Source organism: Gracilinanus agilis, chromosome 5 (genome assembly GCF_016433145.1).
Source record: "Gracilinanus agilis isolate LMUSP501 chromosome 5, AgileGrace, whole genome shotgun sequence".
NCBI classification, from domain to species: Eukaryota; Metazoa; Chordata; class Mammalia; order Didelphimorphia; family Didelphidae; genus Gracilinanus; species Gracilinanus agilis.
In genome coordinates, this window is record NC_058134.1 from 55944306 (window position 1) to 55964120 (window position 19815).

Genomic DNA, 19815 nt, shown 5'->3' on the forward strand with positions numbered 1-19815 from the left:
TCTATTCATTGCATAGGCTAGCTGCCTTACTATCTGTGTAGCCTTGGGTAAGTCACTTACTTTCCTTGGTGACTCATCTATAAAATGTGTTTAGAAATTTTTATCTTGGGGCAGCTGGGTAGCTCAGTGGATTGAGAGTCAGGCCTAGAGACGGGAGGTCCTAGGTTCAAATCCGGCCTCAGACACATCCCAGCTGTGTGACCCTGGGCAAGTCACTTGACCCCTATTGCCACTTACCACTTGACCCACCCTTACCACTCTTCCACCTATGAGTCAATACACAGAAGTTAAGAGTTAAAAAAAAAAGAAATACTTATCTTACCTCACAATATTGTTTTGAGTATTGAATAATGTATATAAAGTGTTTTGTAGCCTATCTAAACACTAGGGAAATAAAAGTTATTATTTCCTAAAAGTGAAATATTTTAATGAATCAGTGCCATTGCTTCTCATTTATGATAGTTTCTGAATGAGCTTCAGGAACCTGGCTCATGGTTCATGTAACATGTATGGGCTATACAATAGCCTGCCTCATGTTCTGGAAGTGACCAAGGCTCTTGCACTGTTCCACTGTGGCATTCAATTTTGGTGGTAAGGATTTTTCTAAGGAAGCTTGAAATGCTTCAAATGTAGATCCAGAAAAATGCTAGGGAGCTGTCAGAGCAAGAACCTTATTCAAGCTAAGTTTGGAAAGAGCTATATATCAATACATCAATTTGGATTTCTTACATAAAGTCCCAAACAACCACCTTGACAGTGCCCACATTTTAATGACTGTATTACATACACCAAAAAGACCAGTATGAAATGACATTCTTTCCTTACACCAAAGAGTAACATGAAAATTATACAACGGTTGTAAAATATCGTGAGATTCAAATAAACTCACCATTGTATCCATCTTGGTTCAGATCTCCCAAATGGGTAATAGCACTTCCAAATCTGCCAAACACTTCGATTCCTGAGAGGACCTGGGCATCTCTGAAGAGCAAAGGACCTTCTTGCAAGTACAGGTAAACCTGTCCCACTTCTTTAGGGCTACTCTCAAATTCACGCTCCATGAAGAGGGGGGCTCCAATTAATACATCATCCAGGCTGAGAAAGAAAGAGAAAGGAGGGTCAAAGGGAAAGACAAGAAAAGGGAAAGAGACAGACAGATATATAGGGAAAGGGAGAAGGGGAGAAGGAATGAGAAAGATTTGGACAATCGGTATTTCTAAAGGCTTCAAATTCTTTTAAAAAGTCAGAAGCATCACTTGAATTCATCATTCTCCTAACAGTGTTTATAAACAAAAGATATTCTGTCCAATTTAATTGAACCTTAGTAAAACTATATTGCCAGGAAAAAATTGTGGGCTAGTATAAAATCACAGCAATTATTGTGTGTCCATATAATTTCCTAATGGGAAAAATCATGTTCCTACCTAAACACACTGTCAAGTTTTAAATTATTTTGTAAATATATATACATGTATATATATATATATGTGTGTGTGTGTGTGTGTATGTGTGTGTGTGTGTGTCTGTAATTTATTGAGAAAAGAAATCTTTTTAGTTCACCAGCTGCTGATTGATTTTTGTTTTACTAAAATGATATACAACATTCCAGGATAGCATTTTTAAGACATTTTAGAGGAGAATAAAGGAGTTTATGAAGAAATAACATTTTTAAATGGCTTAGTTAGGTAATACCAAAAGTATTTTACTTGTGGGACACATCTGAAGTTTGGATAGTAAAGAAGTGTGAATTATTTGAAGTTACTATAGTAATGTTTCCCAAAATGAGGATGAGAGTACGTGTCCACCATACTGGATTCTTTCTCTTATTACCAACAACTTCCCAATTTTTCAGTATCATTTCCTATGCAACCCTTGTGGTGATCATCCCAAAGATATTTTTTCTCAATTAGAGTTTGATTCTCCATCCCCATTTATTTGTTGTATCAACCCTCTCTCACTTCTAAAGGACTAAAAAGCCTCAGGTTCATTCAGGATTGTATCTTCCAGCTCTTAAAAATACTGCAAGTGTCAAAAGAATAAGCACAGACTTTGGGTTCAATAGAGCTCCATAAATGAACAATATTGGTATTAAGCCTGTTTTCCCATAGTCAATGTGGAGCTAATGACATGGACTCCTCTACTATTTATTACCAGTGTGTCCTTGGGCTAACCACCTTACTTTGTTAGACCTTCATTTAATTTAATTATATGTCATTTATGGCCTCTTCCGCCCTTATTATTGTTGTTCTAAAGGCATTTATTTAATAACATCATTATAGACAACACACTATGCATTTAGCTGACTAAATTATGCTACAGTTCTTCTTACAATACTAATAATGGAATATCGGATTTAGCTTTCCATTGCTTATCAACCAATCCTTCTCTGAATAAATCCATTTTATAATGATCATTCATTACTTTTACCTACCACCAAGGCTCAGCTTTTGTTCTACACATGCATCTCATTACTTGGTTCACGTGTTGTAATTAAGTGTTCATGAATAAACTGGGCTCCAAAATTGGACTCTAACTTTCTCTTCTACAAGAGCTGTGTGTTCCATTTCTTATCTACCATCTAGTACCCTTAATTCATAAGAGGCTCATAGTTGGTGTGCAAAAGATGTTGGCTAAATGAATAAATGAAGCACTAAACTACATAACACTTGTCAACAAGGGTTAAATTAGGAGCCAATCAACTGCTCCAACTGCAATATGAAATAATAAAGTAAAATTTAAATATTACAATCTTGCATTTCAGAAAACAACCAGTTCTTTTTTTATATCTCTCTATGAGCTATACATACATACTTTTATAACATATACAATATACACACATTATATGTAGGTGTATATATATATACATATGTACATGTATATTTAGGTAGTCAGATATTGGAAGATGCAGGGACTGATATTTGCCACGTTTTTCCTTTCATCTGAATCTACTTTGTAAGTCTGGCTACCAAAGCTTGAACCAGGATGGAGTCCTCAGAGTAAGTCAACAAACAGATTTATTTATGCTGAGTCTTCCACATAAATACAAGTATCCAATGTTACTTCCTTTCCAATAAAACAGCCTGAGAATGGTCAAGTTAGCCACCTGCTGGGCTTTCACTCAGCTCCTTTGTGTCCTGCAGTGGCCATAAACAGCAGGAGGATGGGAAGTGTCAATGGGTTAAAGTGTAATTTTGTGAAACCGTGATACAATACAAATATACCAAGGCAGTGTGACTGAAGTTTTGGACACAGGCTTGTTTGTTTCAGGCAGAAGATGAAAAGCATCAGTATCTTTTGTTGTTGAAAACTTGTCCAAAGACTTATAACCAAACATCGATGGCTTCAAATACATCGACTGGCTTCTATTCTTGAGGGCATCTAGCTTCTCAAGTTAACTTCCCCAGCCTATTTATGTTTCTCAAATATCTGGAGTCCTTGAAAGTTCATTCATCAATCAAGAACCAACATTCATTAAACAATTTAATCCCAATTGTTTAGAATTCACTCAAATGACTATTAAGAGATTGTATTTAGTGAGTTAGCTTAATGTGAGAGCAAAGGAGGGAAGTTAGAGGTTCTGAGGAAATGGCACTTAATTTACTTGTTGGACTGTATTACCCAAGACGATGAACCAATTTTCTCCTCTGAGTCTCAGCTCTTGCCATGCAATATCTTAGAAGGGATTAGAGCACAAGATTTACCTAATGGGCAGAGTACAAATCACCTATATAGGGGAGTTATACAGAATATACAAGAGGGAAGTAGGTATAAATAGTCTAACATAAAATGTATTATTTACCTACCCATCTCTTGGTTAGTGACTTGGATCTCTTTCACCACCCTTAGGACTGTACTAAGAAAGCACTGTACTAAGAAGAAACATTCAACTCATACTTTGAATCTTATTTTGCTATATTAAGCAAAAAGGTTGAAGAGCATTTTATAAACTTTTAAGAAGTATATAAATTCTAATTACTATTATTTCTATTATTATTATTATTATTTGGGATAACTAGAGGGAAGACCATGGAAAATTGCTCTTAAAGAAGCCTGACTGTCAGGACTGTTAGGGAGGCAGAGTCAAGATGGCAGATTAGGGATAGCCACTCAGCGGAACTCTCCCAACATTCCTCTCCAAATACTTTAAAATAACATCTCAAATCAAATTTTGAAGAAGCACAGCCAACAAAAGGTTGGTGTGAGGCATTTTTCTGACCTAAGTAAACATAGGAAGTCTTCAGAGAAGTTTGTGTCATCAGGGTGAAAGCATGGAGTCTGCTACAGTTTGGGGAGAAAAGTCAAAAGAATGAAAAAAAGGAAGAAAATGTGAACTACTTCATTACAAAAACAACAAACTTGGAAAATAGATCCTAGAAGAAAAAATTTAAGAATTGTTAGAGGGGCAGCTAGGTGGCTCAGTGGATAAAATGCCAGGCATAGAATCAGGAGGACCTGGGCTCCTGGGTTCCAATATGACCTCAGATACTTCCCAGATGGGTGACCCTGGACAACCTCAAATGCCTACCCATTATGACTCTTCTTTCTTGGAACCAATATTTATATTGATCCTAAGACATAAAATAAGAAATATTTAAAAAGAAAGGGAGAGAGAGAAAAGAATTATTAGACTACTTGAAATTTAGGACCAAAGAAAGAGCTAATGCATCTTATCTTAAGAAATAATCAAGGAGAAAAGAGGATAAAATAAAAACCAAAAGAATCTACCAATTATCTCCTGAAAGGGACCCCATTATGAAAACTCCAAAGAATATTATAATCAAATTCCAATGCTCCCAGGACTAAGAAAAAATCAATTGAAAGAAAACAGAAGGAAGCAATTTTAAATATCACGGAATAGGGGGCAACTAGGTGGCTCAGAGGATTGAAAGTCAGGCTCAGAGATGGTAGGTCCTGGGTTCCTCAGTCATTTCCTAGCTGTATGACCCTGGGCAAGTCACTTAATTACCATTGCCCACCCTTACCATTTTACTATGCTGGAACCACTACATACTATTGCTTCTAAGGTGGAAGGTAAGGGTTTAAATAACTATCATAAAGCCACAGTTAGTATTACACAAGATTTAGTAGCTTCCAAATTAAAGGAGCAGAGGGCTTAGATTATGATATTTTGGAAGTCAAAAGAACTAGCATTACAACCAAGAATCACCTACTCAGCAAAGCTAATCCTTCATGGGAAAATGGATATTAATGAAATAGAGGACTTTCAAGTATTCCTGATAATAGAGGTAATAGAAAATAGATAACAGCTAAATAAAAAATTTGACATTCAAAAATACAACTCAAGAAACAAAAAGGTAAGCATGAAAGAGTAATCATAAAGGACTCAGAAAAAAATTTTTTACATTCCTATATGGGAAGATGATACATGTAACCCCTAAGATTAACATTATTAGGGCAATTAAAAGGAGTTCATATAGACAGAGGTGATGTTTGTAAGTAAATTATGTCAAAATGATTTCCCAAAAAAAATGAAGGGTTAAGAAAGAAGGATGTGCTAGGAGAAGGGAAAGAGAATGGTAGAATGGGGGAAATTTTCCCACATAAAAGAGGTGTACATGGAAGAGCTTTTACAATGGAGGGTGGGCAATGCTTGAACCTCACTCTCATTGGAAGTGGTTCAGAGAGGGAAGACTAAATTGATAGTGAATCTGAAGATATGTGGACTCAGTTGGATTACTATCATGCTACAAGAAATGATGAGGGGAGTGGTTTTAGGGGGAAAACATGGCAAGGACTATATAAACTGATGCAAAGTAATGTGAGAAGAACTTGTGTATAGTAATAGCAGTATTGTAATAATGATCAGCTGTGAAAAAAAGACTTAATACTCTGATCAGTACGATGATCCAAGACAATTCCAAAGGACTCATGATGAAGAAATGGTATTCACCACCTAAGAGAGAACCAATGAACTCTGAGTGCAATGAAGTATAACTTTCTCACTTTATTTTTTTGCTGCTTTTGAAAAGAGAACTAGTATAGAAATTTGTTTTGCATGATTTCACATGCATAACTGATATCATATTGTTTGGCTTCTCAATGGGTATGTGACAGAGTGGGAGGAAAAAGAGAATTTGGAACTCAAAATTTAAAAAGAAAGAATGTTAAAAATAAATGTATTTTTAAATTAAAAAAAGAAGCCTGACTGTGAAGGAATAAGAAATATCATTTTAATTTAAAATTAATTTTTTTAAAGCCTGGGCCTCTATTTGATTCAGTTAGAGGGTGGTGCAAGGGCTACTTATAGGTCCCATGCTCCTACTCATCAACAAGTGAGATTTGATCTGTTCCATTTTTTGATCTGGGCCAATTCACCTCTGCTTAAAGAAAGTGATGGCCTGTAGTCCCAGTACCTCATCATTTTAATGCTAAACTTAGTGTGGGCATCTGACCAGTTTAGTCCACTTCAGCTTTCAGGCCTAAAAAATCTACTAGTCTTGGATTAAAAGTATATGCAACCATGACCAGATTGGGATCTCAATTTAAAAAAGAATAGAAGAAATCCAAGATCTCAGAGTTGGAAGAGATTATCAGTCCAACCTGTACTGGACTGAATATACATTACAATATATTTTAAAAAGTGTCATTTAGTTTTTGCTTGAAGAACTCCAATATGATGAGGAGAGTTGGGGAGCTCACTACTTCTGGAATCAGCCTTTTCCATTTGGGTATAGCCCTGTTTGGAAGTTTGTCATTGTATCAGATTTGCCTCAAGTAGAACAAGTTTAATCCAGTTTCTACATGAAATTTTTTTACACACTTGGTGTGCTTTGCCTTCGCTATCTTGTATCTTTGAAGTTGACTTTTTGATCCCGACTCTAGGATTTTACATTTATCTCTACTGAATTTCACCTAATTACAGTTGACCCAATGTCCCAGCCCATCAAGGTCTCTATAGATACTGATTTTGATGTCCAGTATTTTAATTATCTCTCTCAGTTTTGTGCCATCTGAAAATCTGATGAACACGCAATCTATGACTTTATTTAAGAAACAGATTAGTCAAACAAAGTAGGCTCTTAAAAAAAAAAAAAAAACTCTTATGTCTTCGAAGCTAACTAAGTATCTGTTCCAAGGCAGAACAGTAAGGGCTAGACAGTGAAAGTTTAAGTGGCTTCTCACAGCTGTCTGAGAACAGATTTGATCTCAAGACCTCCCATCTCCAGGCCTGACTCTCTATGCACTGAGCCACCTAAGCTGCCCTAAAGTAGTCTCTTAATTAATACTTGTTGATAAATTTATTTGAGTGCCTTCAAACCAACTGGACTTGATTAAATTCAATTACAAAATGTCTGTTATGTATAAGCACACTGCTAAAATTTCTAAATAGGACAGAGCCAACAGAGATTCTTGGGGCATATTTTGCTAAATACCACCTTCAAAAATGACATTGACTCATTAATGAATACTCACTGGGGTTCAATCATTCAACCATTCTGAATTTATCTAAATGCATTATCATTTAGCCCATGTCACTCTGCCTACTATCTATAGGAGAACATGGACAACTTCATTAAATGCTTTGGTAAAGTCTAAGTAAATTATACATACAGTCCTAATCTCACATAATAGCCCAATAACTACTACTACTAATAATAATAATAATAAAAATGTCCTGGCATATCCTGTTCTTGGTGAAGCCATGCTGGCTCTTGGGGATCATCACCTCTCCTTCAAGATGGTCACTAGCTACTATTCCTGAAAATAAGAATTAACTTTAGTTAGACAACTACTCTTGACAGCCAGTGCTCATTGGAATCCATTTCTTCATGGATTAAAAACAAAGCAGAATAGCCTTTTGCAGCATAAGTAGTTTTTAGGAAGCTATTTTTTTTATAAAAGATTACCTGTGTGCAAGATATGCCTAAAGAGACTAAAGCTAAGAACAACACTTGCAAAGTCATTTGGTCATTTAGAATTAGGAGAAATCCAATCAGACAAAATGGATTTTCCTGGTTAATTTTTTTCTTTCTTTTTTGTTTTGTTTTTGAATCTACAACACCCAGGACAGGGCCTGGAATGTAGTAGACTATTAATATATACTTGTTGATAAATTGATTGGCCTCCATCCAATCTGACTCAATTCAATTCAAGGAATACCTACTGCTATGTGTCTGCTATGTATTTATAAGGCTGGGAATTCAATAATTTAAAAAATATGGAATAGTTCCTGCCTTGAGGATCTAATATTCTACCGAAATTCACCTTACACTGTCCTCAAGGAATTTCCATTCCAAGATGCCAAGTGGTCAGTTTAATTATATTTTTCTCTTTTCAATGAGTTCTTATGCAATAACTGAAGACAAAGTCTTAAAGTTCCACTGATAAAATTGCAAGTAAGATTAGGGGTATAGGTTGGAAGAAATAATCATGCCGTACATATAGTTTTTATAGGAACATGCATCTTGTACCAAATTGATTAGAAGAAGCTACAATGGGAAATATGTGACAATCCCTTAAATGCAGAAGTATTCAAGTAAACATTTAACCCCCATCTCTCTGAAAAGGCATTGGAATACTTTAAAGTTAAGTCTTCATTTTTAATATTTTATCCATTTCTTTCCATCTAGAAATAAACAAAACTATAAATTGTAGCCTTTGTTGATTTCTGAAGTATAAATGTTCACCCTAAAATTTTAATAACTGGCTCTTTAAAAAAAAACACCAATAACCTTTGTTTTCCATATTGATTCCAAGGACTACCAGTGGTAACAGGCAATGGAGGTTAAGTGACTTGCCTAGGGTCACACAGCTAGAAGTGTCTTAGGTCAGATTTGAACACAAGTTCTCCCATCTCCAAACCTGACTTTCTATCTACAGAACTGCCTAACAGCTCCAACAATTGGCTCTTGAATGAGACTCAATGAATGAGCTGGCTCCATCATGTTTGACTAAATGATACATCTCTATTCTGCTTTACAGAGTCCTGTGGAATCCTTTTTTATTTAAAGGTTTAGATTTCTTTAAAGAGAATACACATTTATTAATCCCATACTCTCCAGTATTTATTTAAAAGAAATAAAGTCAATACAGTTCTGTGACTGTACTCGATATATTAGATAATAGATGTCTATAGCTGGTAGACTGCAAGGCTTAGGGAATCTGAGGTTGTGTCTCTTCTTGGCTATTCACCTGCATAGGGATGAATGCATTCCCATATAACTCTTTAAGTCTAAAAACTGGAACAGTTTAGTGTAGTGAGAAGAAAATGCAAGCATCAGGAGATCTGCCCTCTAGCCCCTACCTATGCAACCTTGGTAAATTCATCTAATCTCTCTCAGTCTCAGTTCCTTTATTTGAAAATTGGTTTTAACAGAATGATTGTTAAAGTGAAATAAAAGATTATATGTGAGAGAACTTTGGAGGGGTGGAAGGGTACGGGAGGAGGGTGAGAAATCACGAGAGAGATGAGTGGCTTCATTTCATCTGTCTGGCTTACCTGTATCATGAAGGCAACCCCTTAAAATCACAGGGTCTTAGGAACCTTAGTCATTATCGACATCATGCTCTTGTTTTATAGATGGGGAAACTGGAGCTGGACCAAGGTCTCAGAGCAAGTAAATACCACTTCTGGGAGTAGTACCCAGATCTCTCTACTCCCAGTCTGAAAAATGTTCAAGCAATCTGAGGTGATTTAATATAATTTGTCCAAAAGATGCCATTGAGAAACTCAGGCTAGACAAATCCTACTGTGGTAGCTTGGACCATACAACCCAAGAATTTCTATTTAGAATCTCATCAGGAGCCCAGAATGATGAGAGCATCCTTCTCTTAAAGGGAAGCTTGGGGGTAACTAGGTGGCTCAGTGGATTGAAAGCCAAGTCTAGATACAGGAGGTCCTAGGTTCAAATTTGATCTCAGATACTTTCTGGCTGTGTGACCTTGTGCAAGTCCCTTAACTTCCATTGCCTAGCCCTTTCTGCTCTTCTTCCTTGAACAGATACTTAGTAGAGCTTCCAAGACATAAGAGTTGTGTGCAGTATTGATTCTAAGGAGGAAGGTAAGGGTTTTTAAAAAAAAAGGAACCATGTACATCTCTTGCATCTGGTATCAACAAACTTTTGCCCACCAAAGTTTCGCAGAAATCAAGGAACAAGGCAAAGTCAGCTCCCACTCATGCTATTGTTTTTCATGTATTATATACTTTTCTGTGCTCTGAAGGGATTTGCCTTCTGAGGAGACAGGTTCTAGAAAGTCTGGAAGGTATTTGTTTGTTCCAGTACTAAAGTGAGTGGCAGCACTTCTAGGAAGATTCATGGCAGCCCCTGGTCAATCCCTAGGTTGTTATAAGCAGGGTTAGTATTTGACTTGAAAACCCAAACACCAGGACCTGAAGAGAGCTCACAGTATTCCTGTTTTAGCCTATTGTAATGCCACGTCTACAGCTTCTAAGAACACAGGCAGCGACGCTGATCTAAGATTTATTATTGTAAGCAGGACAAGTGACTTTATATCTCTTGAAAAAAAAATTTGAGGATTTTCTTCATGAGCCACTCTTATCTAAGTCTAGGAAGAAATTTAACTGGGTGTACATTGACACTGAATTGACATGGCACCTTAATATTTTAAAGTACCAGTAGATGCCCGTCCCTAGGGTCTCCAGATTATCTTTAAAGGGACAACATTCAGTTATCAGAAACATTATTCCAGGCATGTGAAAACATTCAGAATGAACTGCCTAATAACCAACACACCGCAGGGAAATCATAAATAGACGGGATGAGCCAGAGGAGCAGGTTTTAAGGACAAGAACAGTCTGATTATCAGTGAAGAAAGGTTTGTGTTAGTTACTTGCAACCATGTTGTTTTGATCAGGGAGCACCAATGAGATTTTTCTCACAGGTTTTTTTCTTCTTCTTTAAAACACTGAAAACTATACTATAAATGGTGTCACAAAACTTTGCTATAGACTAGAATGAGTCTGTTTCCGGGGTAGATACAATGTCCCGCCGGGCATATTGTGAAGTGGGGAGTAGGCAAGAGAGTTGAAAGGAATAAAAAAAAGTCTGACCCATGGAAAGGAACACATTGAGCCAATTTGTGCCCTATAAAACATCACATTTAAGTCCCAGCAGGAAGGCATCCCTGTGCTGGTTGCACTACCATTTGTTGAAAGATACATATGGTCACATAGCTGGATGGTAGGCCATCATGCAAATGCGTCCTCATTAAAGAAATCAGGACATAATGCCATTTTTGTTCTCAATTTATTCTCCAGATGTTTCCCCCTTCCCCAAACTGGGGGAACCCATTCCTTAAACTATAATGAGCCTGTTTCTGGGTGGATACAATGTCTATCCCTTCCACTTCTCTTTTCCTTCTCTTCCCCATTCTTGCTCCCTCTCCCTCTTTCTGGTGGCATGATGTCAAGTGGTCAAAGTCCTATTTACCTAAAGGATGGGCACCATGCATTAAGCTGGATGGGAGGAAGAGCTATCCTTCTCTCTTTATAGCACTGGGAAATTCATATTTTCCTCTGTTTCATTTGTCCTTTTCAGTTCCAATTGTTGGGAGAGCAGAGACGGAGTCCCCAGACCAGGAAGCTCTAGCCATGTTGATCTTGGAGCCTGAATTCTAAGCCCACCATTGTTACCAGTCCAGCAAAGAAGCTTTGAGAAGCTAGTTTACCAGATGGCAAACCAGCAAGGCTTTTAGACTTGGAACTTGGTGAGACCAATGTTTGAAAGAAACCGAGTTGTCATGAACTGAATTCTCCTCTCCTCCTCAGAGACTAAAGTTGTAATCTTTGAATGTTGGTTTTTGTTATTCTTTTGAAGAAGATATGATTTTGTAAAAACTGATCTTACTCTTACGTAGGTAAGTGGAACTGGAATGCTTAGCCCCTCCCTAAATTTGGGAGACCACAAATGAGGGAATAAGTCAGCCAATAACAAATACTAGACAACCTTTAGGTCCCCTTATGAGAAGGGAGAATTCTGAGGTGGGGGTGATGTGTAACACACCTGGCTCTCAGGCAAGTGGGGGACCAAGGTATTATTACCCTATAATACTCTGAGAATCTTCACCGGCTATCCTCCGGAGCCTGGAATGTCCTCAGTCCTTATCTCAACTTCCTGGCTTCCCTGGCTTCCTTCAAATCTCAGCTAAAATTCGACCTTCTTATGGAAGACTTTTCTAATCCCCCCCATACCTCTGAAGCTCACGCCTTCCCTTTGCTGATTATCTCCAATTTAACTTGTACATATCTTATTTGTATATAATTCTTGTCATATTGTCTCTCCTAGAAGACTGTGAGCCCCGTGACTTTTGCCTTTTCTTTTTATTCCCAGAACTTGTCACAATGCCACGCATATAGCAAGCACTTAATAAACATTTATTGACTGATTGACCCCCTGAGGCCATTACATTTTTTGAAAGCTCTATTTGCCAGAGTTCATTTGTCTTTCCACTAGGCTTAAAGGGGCCCTGTTGTAACCTCTACATCTTTGCTCCTAATTTGGTCCTCTTGGCCAAGCACTGGAATGTAAACTCGTTGAGGGCAGGGGTTATTTTTTCTCTGCTACTCTAAGTTTAGTACAATGCTTTGCACATAGTCAGCACTTACTAAATGCTTGTTGACTGACTGGCAATTGTCTTCCCTCTTCCATGTGACAGTCTTTTGATTGCTTAAGTGATTTCATCCCCCAGCTAACAAGGCATATTTTTGGAATGTTCCAAGCAACAAGAATTACTTTAAAACCATACCACACCATTAGCATCAAATGAGCACTCATTGCATCCTGCAAGAACAGAGGGAAGGGAAAGGACCCATAAGGAGACATGAAGGAGATGTGGAGGACCTTACATTCTATAGAGGAACACTGACCGAATAGACCCAGGTAGAGACATATAAATACACACAAAGAGAAACATAAAAATACCACCAATCCCAGCTGTGCAAAGATGGCACTGCTAGTTGTCATTCTAATGGGCTGTCAATTTAACTGTTCCTATTAGGGACTTTCACGTCACAAAGGTATATTTTAAAAAATCAACTGCTCTCTTTAGGAAGAGTAACAAAAACCACAATTTTGTTCTTTGTCAAGCTCACATTAGTAGGTTTACCTGTCGACTCCTAAGACAAGAGCATCCATCGCCAAATTAACAGACTGCGAGAGCATAATTAATTAATTTGTTAACTCTTGATAAATATATATAGAAGTGTGACATTTAATGGAGGGAGATGAATGTTGATGGGTGGTTTAATGAAACAATAATCATTTTTGTAAAGATAAAGTTAAAATCAAAGCAAATACACCTCCTTTGGAATGACAATTTAGAAACTTGGGGGTGGCAGTGAACAGTTAAAGGATTAATTAAACCAGGAAAAATAACTCCGTGGATTTGACAACAGAAGTTCAGTGTTCAAATTCTGGCTCAGCTTTATAAACCATAAGACCTTTAGTGAGTAATTCCATATCTTTGGTCTCAGTAATCCTCTAGAGTCAAAATGTAATTTTTTCATCTGAGGCAAAAACCATCGAGTGGGAAGGGAATGAGATAACAATGCTGAGAATAGCCTAAAGACAAGCACAATCATGGTGAGATGGATGGACTTGTGTTCACTATTCTGGGAGCTCAGGGAGAAGGTGAAAAATACTTTAGCAATAGGACACTGGAGAACTGGAGCTGAGTCATGGCATGGGTGGGCAAAGGACCATATGGTAGGTACCACAAATGGTGGCCGCATGTTGGGAAGTGTGCCCTCTTGGCTACTGGCTCCCGGGACTAAGCCCTATTGGATCAATGGGACAAAGCCCTATTGTTATGCCTCTGGTTAGTATATCTATAAAATAAGGGACTTGGAAAAAATTATCTCTATAGTTCATTCCAGTGTTCAGTGCCTGGCATCCAGTAGGTTCTTAAGAAATGCTCTTCCAGCCAAATTCTATGAGCTTATGAAGATGGACTCTTCTTCTTTGTTGAGGAGGGACAAATAAATTTTATGTAGGAAAAATGGGATAAATTTGTATAGGCACTGTTAATTAAGAAAGGAAACTAATATTGCATGGAGTCTCTTACCCATCATTGTTGATGTCTGATACAGAAAGAGCATATCCAAAATAAGATGCCATCTGTAAAGGAAAAGCAGAAGCTATTATATACTTTGTGTCCCCAAACTATTTTTATATAATCACTTCTTATTCATCATCAAAAAATATATATCCAATGCAGGTTAAGCACAGACAATCTTATTTTTGCATGATTATTTACTCTAGCCACAACCCTATTGCTTATTCTTACTTTCTGATGCAACCAATAGCACAAGAGCCATTTCTAATTTTAAAAACTCAATTCTCTCTCTCCACTAAGGGAAAAGATGAGAGAGGGAACAGCAGCAATCAGGAAATTCAATTTAGGCTGCTGACCATGTTAAGGGTCAAGTGGTCAATATCCAGCATGGGATGAAGAACAAAGAGGAGTTGATGTTAGACACATCTGTTTTCAAATGCTAGTGAAAAAAATTTCAAAGCCAGAAAGAAAATACTTTCGGATTTGGGAGCTTTAGATCCTCTTTACTAAAGGGATATTAAAGGTATAAATATTTTTGTAAGCTATTGTTTCAACTACTAAAATATAAACTCAAAATATAAAAGACTAGAAAAGACTCAGAGACATTTTTGGTACAAATCCTCATTTAATATTGGGTTTCTCAGGGGCAGCTAGGTGACTGAGCAGACAGAGAGCCAGGCCTAGAAATGAGAGGTCCTGGGTTCAAATCTGGCCGCAGATACTTCTTAGCTGTATGATCCTGGACAAGTCACTTAACTTCCATTGCCTAGCCCTTATTGCTCTTTTGTCTTGGAACCATTCACAGTATTGAATCCAAGATGGGAGGTAAGTGTTTAAAAAACCATTGGGTTTCTCATCTAATGAAAGTAATCATGCTATATAATAATAAATAAAAGTAATACTAAATAATAATCATAGCAAATGTCAAATAGTAAGATTGACATATTATTCTGTAGTTTGTACACAATAAGTGTTAAAATGTTGAAAGTAGAAATTACCTGTTCCCCAGTGAAATTCTGAATAAAAGTCATATCTGTCGAATTAATAATTGATACCTAAAATCATAGAAATTAAAATTATATTACTGAGAGGCAAGAGAACAATGATTTTCAGGGCTAGCTCTTTCTTCCTTCATTCCATCATTTCTGTGTGTCATTTTGATTCAATGACATAAAATGAGAATCCAAATGGACAAAGTAAATTCAGAGGCCACAATTATATTCTAAAAATCAATGAAGACTTTTCATCCTTACAAAAATGATTCTTCCTACACAAAAGTTTTGTCCACTTTTCTGCAATGGAAAAAACTATCCCGTATTTTTTATCTGTACACATGCTTTTTCTCTTTTAGTGGGAAGTACCATACATAAGGGTTATAAATTATTTAATTTTTGTTTTGGTATCTCCAATGTTTTTGGATTGAAGGGGTCTAGTGAACTATTCCTCTGATTTTCAATTAAAGCATTTATTAAGTATCTACTGTGTACATACTGTGTACATAGTACTCAGCTAAGAAACAGGCAAAATGTAATATTAAAATTATAAATGGTCCCTGCCTCGAGCATGAAGTGATCCATTGGACAGAGTACTGGACAAAGGACCAGGTGACTTGAGTTCAAATCCAACTTGTCACTATGTGACCTTGGGCAAGTCATCTAACTTATGTGTGCCTCAAGTACTGCATTTGTACAATGAAGCTAATAACAGTATCTACTTTCCAGGGTTGTTGTGAAGATCAAATGAGATATCGTATGGAAAGCCTTTTGCAAACCTCAAAGTTTAAATTAAATTAATTTGTTTATTTAATTTAAGTTTAATCATTTACTTAAATACTATTTAATTATTATTATTACAATCCTTTTCTTTCATTTACACTGGTACAGGAACTTTCTTCATGAGAAACTTTCTATACTAATGCAATCATAGGTCCAGACCAAAAATCAATTTATACATATGTAGGTATCCTTATATAATATGTATGGCATATACATATAAATTTATGAATATTCAAAGAGAAAGAAAGACATAAACAGAGTCAGAGGCAGAGAGTGAGTTAGAAAGAGATAAAAAAAATCTTGCATGTGGAGTCTCTTTGATGAACCTCTCAAGAGATACAGTCATAAAACTTACATATCCAAAATTCTGTGCACCTCGTGGAACACCAGCCAGGATTTCTGAAAGGAAAAACAGGTGATTAGAAAGCAGACATACTTATTGACAATCACCAGGTATACAACAGTCAAAACAGAGGAGAGTTTGGGCAAAAATCAAGCATCGTCTTGGAGTTAGAACTTCAAGTTTAAAGTTGACCTTTTAGCCTGATTTTTATCATTGCTTTTTCACCCTAACCCTTGTCCCAATTGTGTTTCTTTCAAGTTGCAAAAGACAGAAGGGAGATGCTGCAATCACAGCCTGTGTAAAAACCCAAAAGAGGGCCCCTATTTGTTCCCTCTGTGGGTGTGAGTGACTCTTAGAACTAGCTGCCAATGCAGTATAGATCAATTAAGTCTCTCTGGTTCAGATTACCATCCATCCCAGTTTGCTCTGCAAGGCTAAGATGTGTTGTCTCAAACGGGAAAAATAAGCTGCTTTGTCTGACCTTCCATCAGTAGCTTTAAGAAAAAGAAGCAGCATCTTACCACTTCCAAAAACAGTGAGAGGCAGATCTCCAAAGAACCAATTGTTTTTCTTGGGGTATAAAAAAATCCACCGTCTCCTCTATTTGGGACCCTTTCCTTTAGTGGGCTTCCCAGAGCTAGGCGTCTCTAAATAAACTTTCTAACCAGTGGCTTTAGGTGTATTCTTTGGGCTATCTCTTCTGAACCTGACCCCACTCCTATTGCTTTCCCCACAGGGGCTCTAAAGAAGAAAGAGTAACTCCTGCTACTTCTTGACTTCAAAAGAAGTTCTCCTAGCTCATAAACTGCTTGAGGAGTTGACGTCCTTATCTTCAAGTGACTTAAGCCTACTTGGACCAATGTGAAAGAATGGATGGCTCTGGTGTGCTTCTATCACGGGTACGACAACTATGATGCTTTATGAGACTGAGGTGTGTAGGCTGGAGGACTCCCCTTTGAAATACATTTTCTCCTCAGAAATGGCTGCAGAACATTGGGTGGAGCAACCATCATCCACCTCAGAAACTAGGATGGCAATGGAAATCTGTAGAAATCGGGGAATAAGTGTAAGAAAGTACAGCAAAAATAATGATACCGACTCAAGTCTGACATACGAGTAAGGAAGGGTCTTTTCATTAAAAAACATGGTAAGATTGTTAGTGTCTTAAGGAGGGAGGTTGTAGAGGGGAAGAATGAAAGAATTTGGTCAATTTTTAAAAAATGAATAGTAAAAAACATTTTACATGTCATTGTGGAAAAATAAAATATTAGTCTAAAATTACCTATTAAGTTTATTTCTTTTATTTAATCCATTCCTTTCCATTTCTGAATCAATAATAGTAAGGATTAGGTAATGGGGTTGTTATTTGCCCAGGGTCACACACCTAGGAAGAGACTAAGGTCAGATTTGTATTTATTTCTAAGGGCAATCACTTCTCCCTTTGCTTTTTTGCCCACTCTCCCCTCTCAAATTCAAATGTAATCCTAATCTTATCCAGAAGAATTTGGACATGATGAGATTTATTTTGACAGACTTGGACTAGCCATATTAGAATTAAGAACAAAGGGTTTGGGAGTAGGTATTGGAATTTTCAATAGATCATTATTAAATACATCTACTTGGTGGAAAAAAAAAACTTTTGGTAAAATTAAGCCATGTGGATGTATTAGTTCAGTAATGGCAAATCTTTTAGAGGGGTGGATGATCTGAGAAATCTGGTGAGGGGGAGGGAAGCAGCCCAACCCCATGTCCCTCTGGCTTTTTAGTTACACACTCTAGGGAACTTTGTGCTGGGGTGATGGTACACATACCCACAGAGAATGCTCTGAGTGCTCCCTCTGGCATGTGTGCCATAGGTTCACCATCACAGCATTAGTGGGTGAGCTGTCTACTTTGGTAGCACTTGGTCTTCGCTAGAGTGATCTTCATCTGATGATGAGGAATTAAATTCACCTGATACCTGCAAGGCTTTCAGGAAGCTGTGAGAACTCAGGAAGGGAAGGGATCTGCCAACAAGGAAGAATAAGGATCAAAAGGGAAGGGACTTTGGAATCATTTGTATAGGAAATCTCCAAGTGAAGAACCTCTTTCTAGAGATGCACATCGGCATCTTCTCTGCAATTTATGGTCTTAAAGAGTTGCCCAAGGCAGAAATATTTAGTGGTTTGCCCAGGATCACCAGTGATGGGGCTTGACTTTGACAGTGGTAGTCATCTTGACTCATCATCCATTATGCAATACTGCCTTTGTCAATCAGGCAAGAGTTTTATAAATTTATTCAAGGTATAGGATATTTACCATCTCTTACTTCCCACAAGCACACATGCACATGTGTACACACAAATACATATATCTCTTTTGAAAGAGTTCAATTTCACATCACCAAACAAAGATTATAAATCTTGAGATTTAGAACTCGTAGAGTCTGAGAAGCCATCTAGTCCAATTTCTTCATTTTGGAAAGGACGAAATGGAAGCTTAGCAAAGGGAAGTAACTTGTTCAATATTACACAGGTGATAGAAAGAAGAGATGGGATTCAAACCTACGTCTTCTGCCTTCATTTTGGGGATGTGTTCAAAATCTTTCTAGCATTCTTTTCACTACAAAGTGCTAGCTCTCCTGAGTTTAACTCAAAAATTTATGTTAAAATAATGGTTGGTTTTTCTAAACTTAAGGAATCTAAGAAAATTCAAGCTCAGAGGAACCTTAGAGACTAGAGAAGGTAAGATATTAGGGGGAGACATGAGAGCTGTCTTCATATATTTAAAGGGTCATGAATGAGGAAAGAAACTGGTTATGCTTGTTCCCAAAGGATAGAACTACAAGAAACAGGTGAAAATTTCAAAGACACATTAAGTTTTGATGTAAAATAAACTTTCTTAAAAATTAAAAAACTACATTATAGTGGAATAGGATGCCATAAGAGGTGTTGAGTTAACCTTCTTTGGATGTCTTTAAGGAGAGGCTGGATAAACTTGATGGGAAATACCGGAGAAGGGATTCTTGGTCAGGTCTGGGTTAGACTCAATGCTCTCAAAGGTCTTTTTTAACTCAGGATACTATATTTATTTCACTCAACTCTCTTATTTTACAGATGAGGAAACTGAGTCCCAAGCACAAAAATTCACCTGCTTAAAATCACACAGCTGATAAGTGACAGAACTGGAAAACAGACATAGGTTTTCTGAGTCGAAATCTCAGATTCTTTCAGAGCTCTATTTAAAAATCCCTTAAATTCATTTTGTTTTGTTTTAGAGGAAATTTGAACCACTTAGACAGTTTTAATTGCTGGGAGCCTAAGTCCTAATTAAGTGAGAAATAATATTGCTAAAGCAGTTAGGTGGCACAATGCCAGACCTGGAGTCAGGAAGACTCATCTTTCTGAGTTCAAATCTGGTCTTAGACACATTAGCTGTGTGACTCTAGGCAAGTCATTTAACTCTCTGTCTCAGTTTCCTTCAAATGAGCTGGAGAAGGAAATGGCAAAGCACTCTAGTAAACCTCAAATGGGATCATGAAAAGTCAGACATGACTAAAAAATGACTAAACAAAACCACTGCTAATCAACTGGGAATACTCTTATTTGAAGAGGAAGACATTCAGCTTCTTCCCATTTTGTCCAAGCCACTAGACATGTGGTGAGTCCATTGTTCAGAACTTTA

General features: G+C 37.2%; 1 protein-coding gene across 1 annotated transcript in view; it reads right to left on the minus strand.

The window, feature by feature from the left end:
• The window catches only part of ITGA8 (integrin subunit alpha 8), a 227081-nt gene that overhangs the window by 143992 nt on the left and 63274 nt on the right, over positions 1 to 19815 (minus strand). The window contains exons 9-12 of the mRNA XM_044678920.1: positions 16165 to 16208; positions 15033 to 15089; positions 14044 to 14096; positions 890 to 1095 (exon numbers count right to left, since the gene is read on the minus strand). Of these exons, the coding sequence (XP_044534855.1) occupies positions 890 to 1095; positions 14044 to 14096; positions 15033 to 15089; positions 16165 to 16208 (360 nt within the window). The remainder of the gene's footprint in view (positions 1 to 889; positions 1096 to 14043; positions 14097 to 15032; positions 15090 to 16164; positions 16209 to 19815) is intronic.